At 50.6% G+C, this 15274-nt stretch overlaps 3 protein-coding genes across 8 annotated transcripts in view; 2 read left to right on the top strand and 1 right to left on the bottom strand.

The window, feature by feature from the left end:
- The window catches only part of LOC119181838 (uncharacterized), a 138493-nt gene that overhangs the window by 53537 nt on the left and 69682 nt on the right, over positions 1-15274 (bottom strand). The window lies entirely within an intron of this gene.
- The window catches only part of LOC119181469 (1-phosphatidylinositol 4,5-bisphosphate phosphodiesterase delta-1), an 81400-nt gene that overhangs the window by 5442 nt on the left and 60684 nt on the right, over positions 1-15274 (top strand). Inside the window, exon 1 of one of the 4 annotated variants that reach the window (XM_075875130.1) lies at positions 14411-15221. The exons of 2 other annotated variants lie outside the window; for them this stretch is intronic. In XM_075875130.1, coding sequence (XP_075731245.1) covers positions 15053-15221 — 169 coding nt within the window. In that variant the 5' untranslated portion in view covers positions 14411-15052. Of the gene's footprint in view, positions 1-14410; positions 15222-15274 lie in introns of those variants that run through there. One more of the 4 variants, XM_075875125.1, reaches the window with a different exon arrangement.
- LOC119180971 (protein mono-ADP-ribosyltransferase PARP16-like) lies at positions 1397-3767 on the top strand. The gene has a single exon (XM_037432125.2). The coding sequence runs from the start codon at positions 1459-1461 to the stop codon at positions 2626-2628; it is 1170 nt and encodes a 389-aa protein (XP_037288022.2). The 5' UTR covers positions 1397-1458; the 3' UTR covers positions 2629-3767.

Raw genomic sequence — 15274 nt, forward strand, 5'->3', positions numbered from 1 at the left:
GTAGAATTACTATCTGTCAGGCGCGTTGCACTGTATGCAAAAATAGTAAATGCGGGCTTATCGTTGCAGTACCAGATTTAAGACTTTACGTTAAACAAATTTCACAATAAATAAAGGGGAAACTTAATATGGAACAAATGATTAATTCCAGTGAATGCCTCCTCTCTCTCAATGGAGTATTTACCTCCCCCATTTTACACACCCATTCTTCGCCTTCAAGAACAGAACGCGATGGTGTAGCCGTACCCCGTTCGCACTGCTTTTAACCGTTTCGCAAAGAGCGTTTGTGATAGATATGTGGGGTTTGACGTCCCGAAACCACTATATGATTATGAGAGACGCCGTAGTGGAGGGCTCCGGAAATTTAGACCACCTGGGGTTCTTTAACGTGCACCCAAATCTGAGCACACGGGCCTACAACATTTCCGCCTCCATCGGAAATGCAGCCACCGCAGCCGGGATTCGAACCCGCGCCCTGCGGGTCAGCAGCCGAGTACCTTAGCCACTAGACCACCGCGGCGGGGCAAAGAGCGTTTGTGGGCGTCAACGTTGACCGTTTCGAACTATCCCAGAATGTCGACTGCAAGTATACAGTTTCGAACTGTCCACCACACCCCAGTTTTTGCTTTTGCAAATTGGCGACTCACTACACCATACTTGTTTGCTAATGCAAGGAGGTGGTCGCCCCCCCCCCCTCTCAAATTGCCTGAGAGGGGAGGAGGGCAGCTCCTTCCTCCTGAAGCAGAAACGCTGTGCGCGCCTGTGCTTCCAAACGAGAACGGTGTGTAGTTTAGGTTAGGCCCGAAGCCAGGGGCGATGCCCCATAAGGAGTACTCCCCTCTGAAGGGGGCGTATTACAGGAGACAATGACTGAAAATAGGTGTTTTTCTAGAATAGATAATGACTTAAACAAGTCCCCCCCCCCCCCTTGCCGCAAGAAAAAACATCTTATGGGCCTCATTTGCGCGGCGATAAAGGTGCTATTGACGAAAACTGTAGTGGGCCTTTGGTATTCCTTTTAATCTTCATTCAATTTCCGCTTTCGCATCTCTGTTCGTGTCGGCATTCCATTTCTGTAAAATTAAAAAAATATACACGCCAAAAATTACACGTCCGTGACCTTTACAAGCTGCGCTTGCTATCCTTAATCACTGTACGACATCCGCGGCCGTGGAGATATATAATGCACTATCAGTATGACGGCGGCGTTGATAGCCAACAACTGTCATTGATAATTTTTTTACACGACGCATCTTTTTTTCGTTTCCGGTCTGCTGCGTCGGGTCGTCTGCTCAAAGCGTCGCACTGCGCAGGCGCGCCGCGTGAGCGCTTTCTTTTTCTGTTGTTGCGGCGCAAGTATCGATGACGAAGCGAAGCGCGGCTGAAGGGGAACGGCGAAAAGCTGCCTCCGCTGCGCAAACAAACATCGGACGACAACGAAAACACGGAGCGATAGTGATGCCCGCGACAGCCGTGGCGTGGCGCAGCGAGCGTCCGGGTTCTCGCGCCTACGGCCCGCGCGGCAGCTGCCTAGGCAGCGCAGGTGGCACGAAACAAATGGCGGCACCGGAGAGCCCGGTGCGGTCGCCGCCGCCCCAAAACTCGGAGGATGCCCGGCTCTCAGTCCTCAAAATTATCGCCGAAGACGTCCAGGCGGCGGACCTCCAGTGGTCTCTCTTCGTGGCCGCGCTGCGGTCGTACCGCTACGACACCGTGCTGCGGCCGTTCCCGACGTCGTTCGCCGATCAAGAGACTGACACGAAGCGCATCGACGACCTCCGCGACGCGGCTGCCGGGGTTCCTCCGCTCGGCACCCTGTTGCCCGCGGGGTCCGCCGCCAAGTCGTCCACCTCGGCGGCAACAGGTGGAGTACCCCGGGAGTCCTGGGAGCTGCTGCTCTGGGTGCTCACGTGCGGCGGCGTCCGTCTCAGGTCTCGGAAGAAGGAGGACGTGCCCGAACTGAGCGGCGACTCGGCCGTCGACGCCGTCTTCGAGGTCGAGCGCAGCCCGCAGGCCGACCGTCGTTTCGAAGCGACCCGCGGAGACCGCGAGGTCTTCTTCGCCTACCACGGCTCGCGGCTCGACAACTTCCACTCCATCCTGCACAACGGCCTGCTGACGCACATGAACAAGAACGCGCTGTTCGGCTCCGGCACGTACCTGTCGAGCGAGCTGAGCGTCTCGGCCACCTTCAGTCCGGCCGGCTACGGCTGGCAGCACTCGGTCGTCAGTCCCGAGCTCTCCTGCGTGGCCATGTGCGAGGTGATCGACCATCCGGACGTTAAGTGCCAGGACAGGGCCAGGAGTAAGCCCTCCAGGGCCTTTGCTCGGGACTCGATGGCGGGCATGGTTCCAGAGAGGTACTACCTCGTGCAAAACGACTCCGTGGTTCGCGTCAAGTACCTGCTGGTGTACACCGCGGCGCGGCCACCACCCGCGCCGGAGATCTTGCCGGCGGGCATGATGATGACCGTGGACAGGGCCTACTACTCGCCGGGCTGGCAAGACTTTCTGAGGAAAAACAAGTCGTGGCTCATGGTGGCCGCGTACGCGGCGTTGCTGTGCGGCATCGGGCTGTCCAGTTCGCGTGTGGGACACAAGCTGATGCTCAAGTTGTTCTACCGGTGACGACAAAGAAGAAACCCTGACGCCGGCGGCCACGCAGTGTCCACTCCTATGTCCGGCAAACGTGGACGAAAATTTAGGCTGACGGGCGTACGGAGCTAATTAACGCCGTGTTTAGAACAGTGCGCAAGATGCGATGTTCCTAAAATGCTCAAGGGGACAAGTTAGACGAAGGAAATCGACGTTGAAGGAAGATACCTAATCTCAAATGTAAAACTGCCCCATTTTATTTTTTTACGTGCTGCGCTATTAGACATCTTGCAAAAGATATTTCGATACTTCCGATTAGTATTACAAATGTGCGACAGGGTACGACATTGCAAATGCATTTTGTGATATAAATTTACGGTGCCATCTGGTGACGAGATGTCTTGGGCCACTGCCACTGAGTCGCATCTATAGTAGCATTTCGTGAAGTGCCTTGAGTGGTTGGTGGGCTAAACGTTGGCCTGAGATTATCAGCCAACATGTATCCTCTTTCTCGAGCTGTTATACTGCGCTCCAAGCGAAAGTTGCAGTCGTTAAAGTGAAGTTGTTATCAATTTGATCTTGCTCAATCTTTTGACGTCTAGATGTTGACGTGTTCTGTTGAAATCTCCCTTGCCCACGTTGTTGCACGTGGTATGTTTTTGTAAGCACGTCGTGCGATTCGGCTCATTTGCATGTACAATTGTTTTTGAGCGTAAATCTAGGCGGCTGCTTTATAACCCGACTACGCTTCATTTTTTTATTTCAATTATTCTCCTGAACTTTCTATCGAACCTTGAATCTCTCACACCTGGCTGCCCTTTTTTTTTTTTTTTTTGAACGACTGCTACGTCGCTACCGAGCTACGCCGTTGGGCTGATGCTTCAAGATTGTTTTTTTTTTTTTTTTGCTTTCACGCTCACGGGAGTGCAGCAAGTGTCGAATTTACGAGCTTCCGCGCTTCCTATCTGCTTGCCACGAAGAGCGTCGTGAACTTTACAGCTGCTGCACGTTGTTCGACGAGGCAAGTCTAAACAGCTTCCATTGAAAGTCTCGCTACGCGGTCACATTTCTTCCACGCCCTTTATACCGAAGCGCTGTCGTTGAAGACATGGCATTAACTGCCATGAAAAAAAGAAAACAATGACATAAATAAATTATTCATGTATACTTTACTTGCTCTCGTATATCTCTTTTTCCAACTGCTCCGTGTTATTTGTTTATTCATCAATAATACAGCAGTTACGAAATTTTTACAGGTTTTAGTAACTAACGTGTCAGTGGACACTTGGCAATGACTTGCGTCATTGTACGCGAAGTAAATTAGGAAATGATCGTGAACAAAAGCGCGCTGACCATACATCACCTACGAGAGGAATACAAACAAGTGAAACGTACTGCTTAGCAATAATTACTTGTTTCTTCAGAATAAAAGTTCAGGGCAAATTACAGATGGTTAGATCGTAGATAGAGGCACGTTGACCAAATACTCGGCCAGCAGAGCTTATCCAGCAAAGCAGCGGACGGACTATGCTTATCTTGAGCTAGACGAAATTTAACTGACTCCGCCATTGAACTTTAACAGCGAAAGCTGTAATGAGATCAGAACAAGGGTCGCGTGCGCCGTAGTGTTCCGCCGCCGTCCGTAAGCACTACCTGACCTCCATGACATAAAGCGTTTCTCCATGACATTCTCCATGACATAAAGCGTTTTAGAACAACCAAGAACAACGTAACGAGTGCTCCATCGAATGCTCCAACCCGTTGCTAAAGTTTCAGGCATAATTGGTCATCGTCATAAGCCACAGCGTAAAACAAAATTGCGCAAAAACGTGGTACCCGCTACATGTAGTGGGTACCACGATTCTCCGAAGAATGGCGCAGGTTGACGTGGAGAATGCCTGCCCGCTACAGAAAAATGTTTTATTTCGTAGTGAGAGTGTTTAAAAAAGGCCTTGAAAGGCAGCTCTTCCAGGTTTTTGAAGCTGAGTGTGTAGTACTGTTAATGTGGAGCCAGCTTCATGTGAACAAACCTATGCAAACCTTGTTCGGGAAGCATTACCATTTGTTTCTCAAGAGCTGACACAAACAGCACCGCTTGTCCGGTCTAGTGGCTAAGGCACTCATCTGCTGACCCGCAGGTCGCGGGATCGAATCCCGGCGGCGGCGGCTGCATTTCCGATGGAGGCGGAAATGTTGTAGGCCCGCGTGCTCAGATTTGGGTGCACGTTAAAGAACCCCAGGTGGTCGAAATTTCCGGAGCCCTCCACTACGGCGGCTCTCATAGCCATATGGTGGTTCTGGGACGTTAAGCTCCAGATATGTATCAAAGCTCCAACATATAGCTGGTACGCGCCATGTTGGTCTGGTGATTATGGTGCTCCGCTGCTGACTCGAAGGTCGCGGAATCAAATCCCTGGCCCCGGGGGCGGCATTTTCGATGGAGGCGAAAATGCTTGAGGCTCGTGTACTTAAGAAGATGCATGATGAGTAGAGAGTGGCGCTTGCAGCACTACAACTCTCAATAAATAAGTGGTCTGCCCCAAAATACTTTGGTTTTGGCGAGTTTGTCCATCACTGGAGGAAAATTGGAAAATCGCGACCGACGAAATACATATCGTCGTTTACGCTTTTCTAATTTCATCATGTCCCATTTACAACAGTTTCTTGATTTTTTTTCTTTAGAAATCGTGCTCTGAAGCACTTTACTACGCGGTGTCAAGCACACACACGTTTACTTTGCCTATGAAGTCTAAAACCCCACACACGGTCCCTTATGCTCAAGATAACTCGAAGGCGAACTCCATGTTATTTCTCCTATCATTCGATGTACGTGTTGATATTTCCCCTCCACCTTCCGAAAACCTTCAGCACCAAACGTGGTTTTTCAATGCCTCCGTGATCAGAGGCGTTGCAAGCTTCTCAATCTGGACTTGGGTTTCGCATTGCCTCCGTGAACGAACCACCTCTCTGACCAAGCGAGGATGTCACGTGATGACGTCGTGATATGCGAAAGCACGTCAGAGCAACATCGCAGTGAAGTTGCAAATTTTTGCCGATGTCAAGTCAACGGGTTGTCATCGCGTGGTGATATCTTGCATCACTCGTATTGACGCCTTGGATGAGGCGTCTAAAGGCCTGACCACACGTATCCGTCGCAGCGCGTCAGTGCGCGTCTTTCTGACGCGGCGCCGACCCTCCCCCATACGGAGAAAGAGGGCGAGTCACTTCTCGTAGCCCCTCGCCCACTCTCCATAATGAGAGGGCGCTGCGCGGCGCCAGAAAGTAGGGAGCTTACATGAACGGCCGTTTTTAGGGTGGAGACATCTTAATAAGTGCCTTCAAGAAACTCAGCCAAAACCAGCGGGCAACGGGGGAACGCTGTTGCCAGCTTCCACCAAATTCAGCATCGTTTTCTGTGCGCCGCCATTTTGGAGCCAGCCGCCGCTCCCTCTAGCTACGCGAAGTACGGCGCAACAAAAAGGAGCCGACCGAGTGACAGCGGCGGTTCTCAGGGTCGTGTAAGCGACCGAGTTCTCAACGTGAGCGCACGAAGAAATTCGCAGCCCACACACAAACACTTACGACATAATACTGAGGTTACGCTGACACGAACGCAAGCGTGGCAACAGCTCAGACTAGCGAGCGCGTCTCCGTACGAACGCACGGACGCGTCTCGTTTGTGGGCTTCCTACTCGCAATGCGTGGACGCAGCAACGACAACTTCGGTTATCTACTCATTCGCGAACACCGCGAAACACATATACGAGTGCCGCAGGAAAAAACAGTGAACGACATACGCACTACTCACAGAGCAAATACGAGACGCACTGGTGGGCTCCCAACCGTCTCGCTTCACTTGAGCCAGCCATAGTTGTCGTCGGCCAGGGCTCGCTGGGAAGCGCAACACTCGCACCCCCTTTCTGTTGTGGTTAGTGCAGAGCGGTAAGCAGCATCCAGGCATTCTAAGGCTTCACCGGCAGCGTTTAACACGCTACCGCAACGTTCGACGCCGTATTATTGAGAACTAAACGCAACCGGGCGTAGACGCAGTGCGGGCACCAAGATGGGGCGACAGCGCGGCGTTGCTGTCTGGCAACATTGTGTTTTGGCGGGCGGCGGTGCGTTGGCGTCATGTAGTGGGTCAAAGGCTGACATCACCCTAAAAACAGCCGTTCATGTAGGCTCCCTACCAGAAAGCCACGCGCTGCGACGGATACGTGTAGTCAGGCCTATGAGCGGTAGCAGTGAGCGGTAGCACAGTCCGTGAATCCAGCGATAAAAAAATCGAGAGTCAGGCCACGCCTGAGGTCAGGTCCGTTGTGGCGGTTTCAGCGGTGACGTCTTAAAGCTGTATTCACACGACGGACGGGGTCACGGACGGATCACTCACGCGACATGTGACGTGATCCGGATCCCTCCGCAGCCGGCACTCATGCGACAGGGGCGGAACCCTCCTCTAAAAGCGAGGGTTTCGGCATTGCTCCACCAGAATCTGAACTGAGATTTGGGTCTCCTTCGTTTCACGAATCGCTCGCGTGTACCAAAGCGGGGACGCGGGAACGGTGGATGTATGGTGACGCAGTATACGCGATCCCCGCGGTCCAATCGCGATTTCGTTCGTCGTGCATGTACAGCTTCAAAATGCAGGCCTGTATGCAAGTCCACATCAAGTGTTGTCGCAGTCACATTGTGGATTGGGACGTCACAAAATGGGCACGTAGAAACCGTGCGGGCCGCGGTAGCCACTACGAAAGCGGTCGCAGGTGGCACGGCTCTTACGACTCTCTGCGGCTAGCTGCAATTGCGCTTGAAACCGAATTGGATACGTATTGAAGAATTTGCAGTATAAGGTTGTGTGCGTATTGCAGACGATAGCCTTTTTGCTTGTTGTCCTCGGAGACGCTTCAAATTTAATCGCATAATTTGAGAAAAAGTTGGAAAAAAAAGCTTGCGCCACAGTTGGGGACGATACGGAAGACCATCCGGCTAATGCCTTGATTGTTAACGCCTTCGGAGACGCTTCTCGGCTTTTTTAAACACAGCAACGGCCGATTTCCGCGTAGCCGCTTCTCCGCTCTCTTAATAGTTGCGGGGCTGTTCAGCCTTTGGAGAAACCGATGTGAGGCCGTAGCTGCCAATTGCCGCCGGCGTGCCTTGTGGCCGATACTGGGGAGAATGAGACGAGAGATCCTCGCGTTCCTCTCCGAAGAGCTTTTCTTCCTCGGGGAGCAAGAGTTTCTGCGGCATTGGTCGTGCCCTTTCGTGAAGGTGGAACACGAAAGGATACAACTCATTTTTCGACCGACTTGGTGCTAAGCAGCGCCCGTTGAGTTGTTATATATGATTTCATTTGTTACAAATTGTGTTTCGTTTGGATCTATTGTATCGTTATACCCTTGTATCGTGATATCACATTGAATATTTGTGTACATGTATGCCAACATAATCATGTATATTAGAGCAAATGTCTTCACTGTAACGTAGTGATGTTAGTCGTGAAATATAGATGTGCCGATGTATATGTGCCCTGTTACTGGAATGGTATGAAGCCTTTGTGTTCTGTACATGCTGTAAATAAACTTTTTCTAAACAAGGGACAGCTCACTGCTTTCCCATAGTAGAGTACCCTGTGCTCTAAATCGTTACCCACTTCTTCTAACCCCCTCCCCTTCTTCTTCGACGGGACGGCTTAATACGTACTCTAAATCGTTAACGCAATTGTCTTACCCCCCCACCCCCCTTAACCATGATGAGTGATGCCAAACTCATACGGATTTATTCCTCGTTGGAAGGTAAAACTGGTTCTTCATTGCTTACAATGACCAGGCCCGAATTTTTGTGAACAGGGCCTCATTATGTGTGAGGCCCCACGGCACGGCTCTATGATTTCCCATAGTAGAGTATCAATTACTCGAAATGGTTAACCACTTTTCTTTTAAAACACATTTTAGGGCCTCATCAAGTGTGAGCTCCGCAGGACGGCTCTCCCATAGTCGAGTACCAAGCGCTCAAAATCGTGAACCACTTGTTTCTAAACACATTGGCTACAGCTGTCGGTCCATATCGTGATAAAGTGCCTAGGGGTGGTGGGTAATGTTGCGTAATTGCGCATGGTTTGGGCATAGTTGCGCATAGTTGTTATTTCGTCTATAGTATTGTTATTTAATGAATGAAGAAGAAGCGTTGAATTCAACGTCAAGCGAAAGCCAAGTAACGACGCCTTGACTGAATTCCGAACGCGCGATCCAGTGCCTACATATACGGGGTGGCCCGTGAACGGTTGCGCTTCACGAGAAGGTGGTGGTGGTAAAAACTTTATTTGACCAAGGGATTCGGGCACGTATGGCCCAGGGTCCACGCACGCACGAGAAAACGTTTCAGACGCTGCTTACGTCGGCCTTGTGAGGTGAGAGAGGGGGAGGGGAGCGACAGCCTTGCGGGTGTCTTCCTGCACCGGCTCAAGACGCGATCATGCACGTCTAGGCACGAGAATAGCGACGCGAGCATGCGCTGTGGAGGTGTGGACGGCGTGATGCCCGACATCGTGCGACTAAAATATGCTCCAAATTCAATATGTAACCTCCGGACGTTACTATGGGAAATTGCGTGAGTGGTTCAAAAGTTCAATTTTCGCCTGGTTAAACTGGACAGTTCGTGCCACCTAGCGGGGCTCTGTTGAACCAAGCACGTCTGCCATCTTGGAGGACTTGGCTAGAAATTGTTCAATGAAGCCCAAACCACATAAGCGCGAAAATGCATGCGACAGCGACGAGCGACGCGACGTAGATCGTCTTCGCGCGATCAGTCGCTAGCGCAGGCAAACCTAATTCACGCGACGGCATCGGCGAGCGAATTCCACTGTTGCTGGCACGAGGCCATCAACTCGCACCAAGAAAACCGCGTAGCGAGCGGTTTTTAATTTAAAAATAAGATATATTGTTGTGTAATGGAACGGAAAGTGTTTATTATTGCCTTGCAGCACTTTTTTATATGCACATGCGTAATAAACATTGCGTTATTTTTTGTTGCGCCCACGCGACTTGGGCAGGGTCACGTGCAGTGGATCCTTGGCGAGTTGTGACAGAGCGCTGAAAAGCACGTGAAAACAACCGGCAGTACGTCACTGATGTATATCCTTTTCCGTTTTTTTTTCTATTGGCTGCTTGAGCCCAGCACTTCTGGGCGATGAGCGACGGTTTCCAAATCTGGAGAACCGAGCGATTGCGCAAAAACGAGCACGCGACACGTCGCGCGAACGCCCTGTTTCGTCGCTCATAGCGTCGCGCGTCGCTGCCGCGTGCATTTTCGCGCTTATGTGGTTTTGCCTTTACTGTTGTTGCTGCTGTGGCTACCGGAACTTTGGACGCATATTTGGGCGCAACACCAACGCGGGAGCATTAGGTTGTGGGTTTCTTCATTTCTAAAATGCATAGATACGTAATTCTAAAAATTGCATTGCTTACCACGCAGCGCTGGCAATGCGACGCAATGACCGAAAAAAAAAAAAAAACAGGCGTTTCCTACGCTTTATTAAAACTACAATGTGCTGCCACCTACCAGTAGCTTCACGTTCTAGAAAACCTTCGTTTCTTCAAAATGGCGTCCATACCTCACGCAGTGCCTACTTACCGTTTTTCTTGCGTAGAACTTCAAATGAACATTTTATTTTCCCTCCAGGCAGTCTCTCGACGACCATTGCCAGCAAAACACGCAGATGCACCACCATTTTTTTGTCGTTGTTGTTTAGCGAAAGCTTATAACACAGATTTAGGTGGAATTGTACGCGAAAAACCCGGTGCCCGTGACCGCGAAAAAGCGCGGCCCCCAAAGGAGCGACGATCATGCGTAGTTGTACCATCCCTTTTCCAACTGACGATGCCCTCTCGGTCGATCGTGGGATTGACAGCGATCAGCCGTTTCCGATATGGCAATCTGGTATTTTATCGAGGCCAATTGTCATAGTTTTAATACTCGCCTGTATACCGCTGCCGAGCACGGGTTTGAAGGTGCCAAACTTCCTGTAATGATGTCCCATTTACAACAGTTCCCTGTTTTTTTTTCTTTTTAAATCATGCTCTTAAGCACTTTTCTACGTGGTGTCAAACACAGGCACAAGTTTACTTCGCCTATGAAGTCTAAAACCCCACACATGGTCCCTTATGCTCAAGATAACTCGAAGGCAATTTCCATCTAATTTCTCCCATCATTCGATGTACGTCTTGATCTTTCCCCCTCCACCTTCCGAAAACCTTCAGCACCAAACGTGGTTTTTCAATGCCTCCGTGATCAGAGGCGTTGCAAGCTTCTCAATCTGGACTTGGGTTTTGCATTGCCTCCGTGAACGAACCACCTCTCTGACCAAGCGAGGATGTCACATGATGACGTCGTGATATGCGAAATCACGTCAGAGCAACATCGCAGTGAAGTTGCAAATTTTTGCCGATCTCAAGTGAACGGGACGTCATCGCGTGGTCATCTCTTGCATCACCCGTATAGACGCTTTCGATGAGGCTTCTAAAGGCTTGACCACACGTATCCGTCGCAGGGCGTCAGCGCGTCTTTCTGACGCGGCGCCGACCCCTCTCCCATACGGAGAAAGAGGGCGAGTCACTTCTTGTAGCCCCTCGCCCACTCCCCATGGGGAGAGGGCGCTGCGCGGCGTCAGAAAGCCACGCGCTGCGAAGGATACGTGTGGTCATGCCTGTGAGCGGTAGCACAGTCCGTGAATCCAGCGATAAAAAATTGAGTGATAGACCACGTCTAAGGTGAGGTCCGTTGTGGCGATTTCAGCGGTGACGTCTTAAAGCTGTATTCACTCGACGGACGGGATCGGGGACGGATCAGTCACGCGACACGTGACGTGATCCGGATCCCTCCGCAGCCGGCACTCATGCGACAGGGGCGGAATTCACTCTACAAGCGAGGGTTTCGGCATTGCTCCCCGCGGATCTGAACTGCAATTTGAGTCTCCTTCGTTTTACGAATTGGTCGCGCGTACCAAAGCGGGGACGCGGGAACGGTGGATGTAGGGTGACGTAGTATACGCGATGCCCGCGGTCCAATCGCGATTTCGTTCGTCGTGCATGTACAGCTTCAAAATGCAGGCCTGTATGCAAGTCCACATCAAGTGTTGTCGCAGTCACATTGTGGATTGGGACGTCACAAAATGGGCACGTAGAAACCGTGCGGGCCGCGGTAGCCACTACGAAAGCGGTCGCAGGTGGCACGGCTCTTATGACTCTCTGCGGCTAGCTGCAATTGCGCTTGAAACCGAATTGGATACGTATTGAAGAATTTGCAGTATAAGGTTCGGTGCGTATTGCAGACGATAGCCTTTTTGTTTGTTGTCCTCGGAGACGCTTCAAATTTAATCGCATAATTTGGGAAAAGGTTGAAAAAAAAAGCTTGCGCCACAGTTGGGGACGATACGGAAGACCATCCGGCTAATGCCTTGATTATTGACGCCATTGGAGACGCTTCTCGGCTTTTTTAAAACACAGCTAGGGACAGCTCACTGCTTTCCCATAGTAGAGTACCCTGTGCTCAAAATCGTTACCCACTTCTTCTAACCCCCTCCCCTTCTTCTTCGACGGGACGGCTTAATACGTACTCTAAATCGTTAACGCAATTGTCTTACCCCCACCCCCCCTAAACCATGATGAGTGATGCCAAACTCATACGGATTTATTCCTCGTTGGAAGGTAAAACCGGTTCTTCGTTGCTTACGATGACCAGGCCCGAATTTTTGTGAACAGGGCCTCATTAAGTGAGGCCCACGGGACGGCTCTATGATTTCCCATAGTAGAGTGCCAATTACTCGAAATGGTTAACCGCTTTTTTTTTAAACACATTTTAGGGCCTCATCAAGTGTGGGCTCCACGGGACGGCTCTCCCATAGTCGAGTACCAAGCGCTCAAAATCGTGAACCACTCTTTTCTAAACACATCGGCTACAGCTGTCGGTCCCTATCGTGATAAAGTGCCTAGGAGTGGTGGGTAATGTTTCGTAATTGCGCATGGTTTGGGCATAGTTGCGCATAGTTGTTATTTCGTCTATAGTATTGTGATTTATTGAATGAAGAAGTGTTGAATTCAACGTCAAGCGAAAGCCAAGTAACGACGCCTTGACTGAATTCCGAACGCACGATGCAGTGCCTACATATACGGGGTGGCCCGTGAACGGTTGCGCTTCACGAGAAGGTGGTGGAGGTAAAAAAATTGCCCGCAGCTTCCCTCGGGGGAACACTGAGGAGGATGCGGACCATATAATTGGTTAACGGGGTGTTAAAGTGCGACTTACTTGGGTCGATGGCTAAATTGGTTAACGTGGTTGTGAAATGGGGTGTTAAATTGCGACTTACTTGGGTCGATGGCTAAATTGGTTAACGTGGTTGTAGGAGGGGGTGTTAAATGAGTGAACACGTACACACGTATGCGAAAGGGCGGCGCTGGTCGAAGGGACGTCGATCATTGTGTTTGTGGATTCGTTGGAATTCATTTCACCGCGACCTTGGACGTCGACGCGCCGTACAAACCAACCGACGAGCGGCAACTGAGCGAGCGAGCGCCGACCTTGAGTATATATACAGCACGACGGCGCATACACTGTCAGCTGTTGAATGTTCTCGAAGCGCGACGCCACATGCGCGTCCACTGGAGAATCAGGAGAATTGTAGATGTCGAACGCGGTGTGTAGAGGAGGAAGGGTGCACAGATGGTGGAGGAGTGAAGCGCGCGCGGTTTGTAGAGGAGGAAGGGATGCACAGATGGTGGAAGAGTGGGCGACGGCGCGACGGCGCATGCGCGCCCGTCAGCTGTCGAATGTTCGAGAAGCGGTGCGGACGGCGCACTACAAGGCGCGAGTATAAGATGCTCCGCATCTAAAACTTTATTTGACCAAGGGATTCGGGCACGTATGGCCCAGGGCCCTCGCACGCACGAGAAAGCGTTTCAGACGCTGCTTGCGTCGGCCTTGCGAGGTGAGAGAGGGGGAGGGGAGCGACAGCCTTGCAGGTGTCTTCCTGCGCCGGCTCAAGACGCGAGCATGCGCAGTGGAGGTGTGGACGACACCGAAGCTCGACATCGTGCGACTAAAGTATGCTCCGAATTTAATATGTAACCACTGGAAGTTACTATGGGAAATTGCGTGAGTGGTTCAAAAGTTCAATTTTCGCCTGGTTAAACTGGACAGTTCGTGCCATCTAGCGGGGCTCTGTTGAGCCAAGCACGTCTGACATCTTGGAGGACTTTGCAATAAATTGTTCAACGACTTTTGTTGCTGCTGTGGCTACCGGAACTTTGGACGCATATTTGGGCGCAACGCCAATGCGGGAGCATTAGGTGGTGGGTTTCTTTATTTCTAAAATGCATAGATACGTAATTCTAAAGACTGTATTGCTTACCACGTAGCGCTGGCAATGCGACGCAATGACAGAAAAAAAAAAAAAACAGGCGTTTCCTACGCTTCATTAAAACTACATTGTGCTGCCACCTACCAGTGGCTTCACGTTCTAGAAAAACTTCGTTTCTTCAAAATAGCGTCCATACCTCACGCAGTGCCTACTTATCAATTTTCTTGCGCAGAACTTCAAATGAGCATTTTATTTTCCCTCCAGGCAGTCTCTCGACGACCATTGCCAGCAAAACACGCAGATGCACCACCATTTTTTTTTTGTCGTTGTTGTTTAGCGAAAGCTTATAATACACAGATTTAGGTGGCGTCGTACGCGAAAAACCCGGCGCTCGCGAACGCGGAGCAGTGCGGCCTTCAAAAGTGCGACGGTCATGCGTAATTGTACGATCCCTTTTCCAACTGACGATGCCCTCTCGATCGATCGAGGGCTTAACAGCGATCAGCCGTTTTCGATATGGCAATCTGGTATCTTATCGAGGCCAATTGTCATAGTTTTAATACTCGCCTGTATACCGCTGCCGAGCACGGGTTTGAAGGTGCCATTCCCGGCATGCGTGAAGGAAAAAGATGATAGTGCAATGAGAAAGAAAGAAAGAAAGAAAGAAAGAGAGAAAGAAAAAAGGAAAGAAAAAAGAAAGAAAGAAAGAAAGAAAGAAAGAAAGAAAGAAAGAAAGAAAGAAAGAAAGAAAGAAAGAAAGAAAGAAAGAAAGAAAGAAAGAAAGAAAGAAAGAAAGAAAGAAAGACTACGCCAGGCAAGCGCACGGCGTTTAGCTTACCGCCCTTCTTTACATATATCGTATACAGGTTCCCGATTGTTTTGTTGGCTTGTAACCGACAGTAGCTTCCGACTTTACGAAGTACGCAGAGTCCGATGCTCAGGACCATACGTGATTGACCCTTTGGCGCCCTCTAAAAAAGAAGCAAGGCGGCCACTCAAACCTTGTTACACTAAATCGTCGTCGCGCGCAGAGCGCGCGCACATGTCATCGAGGGTGAGGTTGTTGAATTGATCCTTCCGGCCCAGAGTCGTACGCGGTCCGTTGCCATGGTGACACCGAAGAGGAGAGGGAAGGAACTCGCGCCCCAAACGGGACATTCCGTTTTGCGCGACTGCACTCGGGCAGTCTCGGGTGTTTTGTGTGTGCGATTGTGCGCGTGTGTGATGTTGAAGAGTTCGTACAGTGATGACGTGGAATGGGAGCGCTATCTGAGAGGTAAAGTTACTTGAGTTGGACGGTTACCTTTTAGCGATGTTTATGTCGTGAAG

The sequence above is a fragment of the Rhipicephalus microplus genome, chromosome 10 (genome assembly GCF_043290135.1).
Source record: "Rhipicephalus microplus isolate Deutch F79 chromosome 10, USDA_Rmic, whole genome shotgun sequence".
Taxonomy (NCBI): Eukaryota; Metazoa; Arthropoda; class Arachnida; order Ixodida; family Ixodidae; genus Rhipicephalus; species Rhipicephalus microplus.

Coding starts and splice junctions, on each gene's coding strand:
- LOC119180971 (XM_037432125.2), top strand. CDS start 1,459: ATGCCCGCGACAGCCGTGGCGTGGCGCAGCGAGCGTCCGGGTTCTCGC.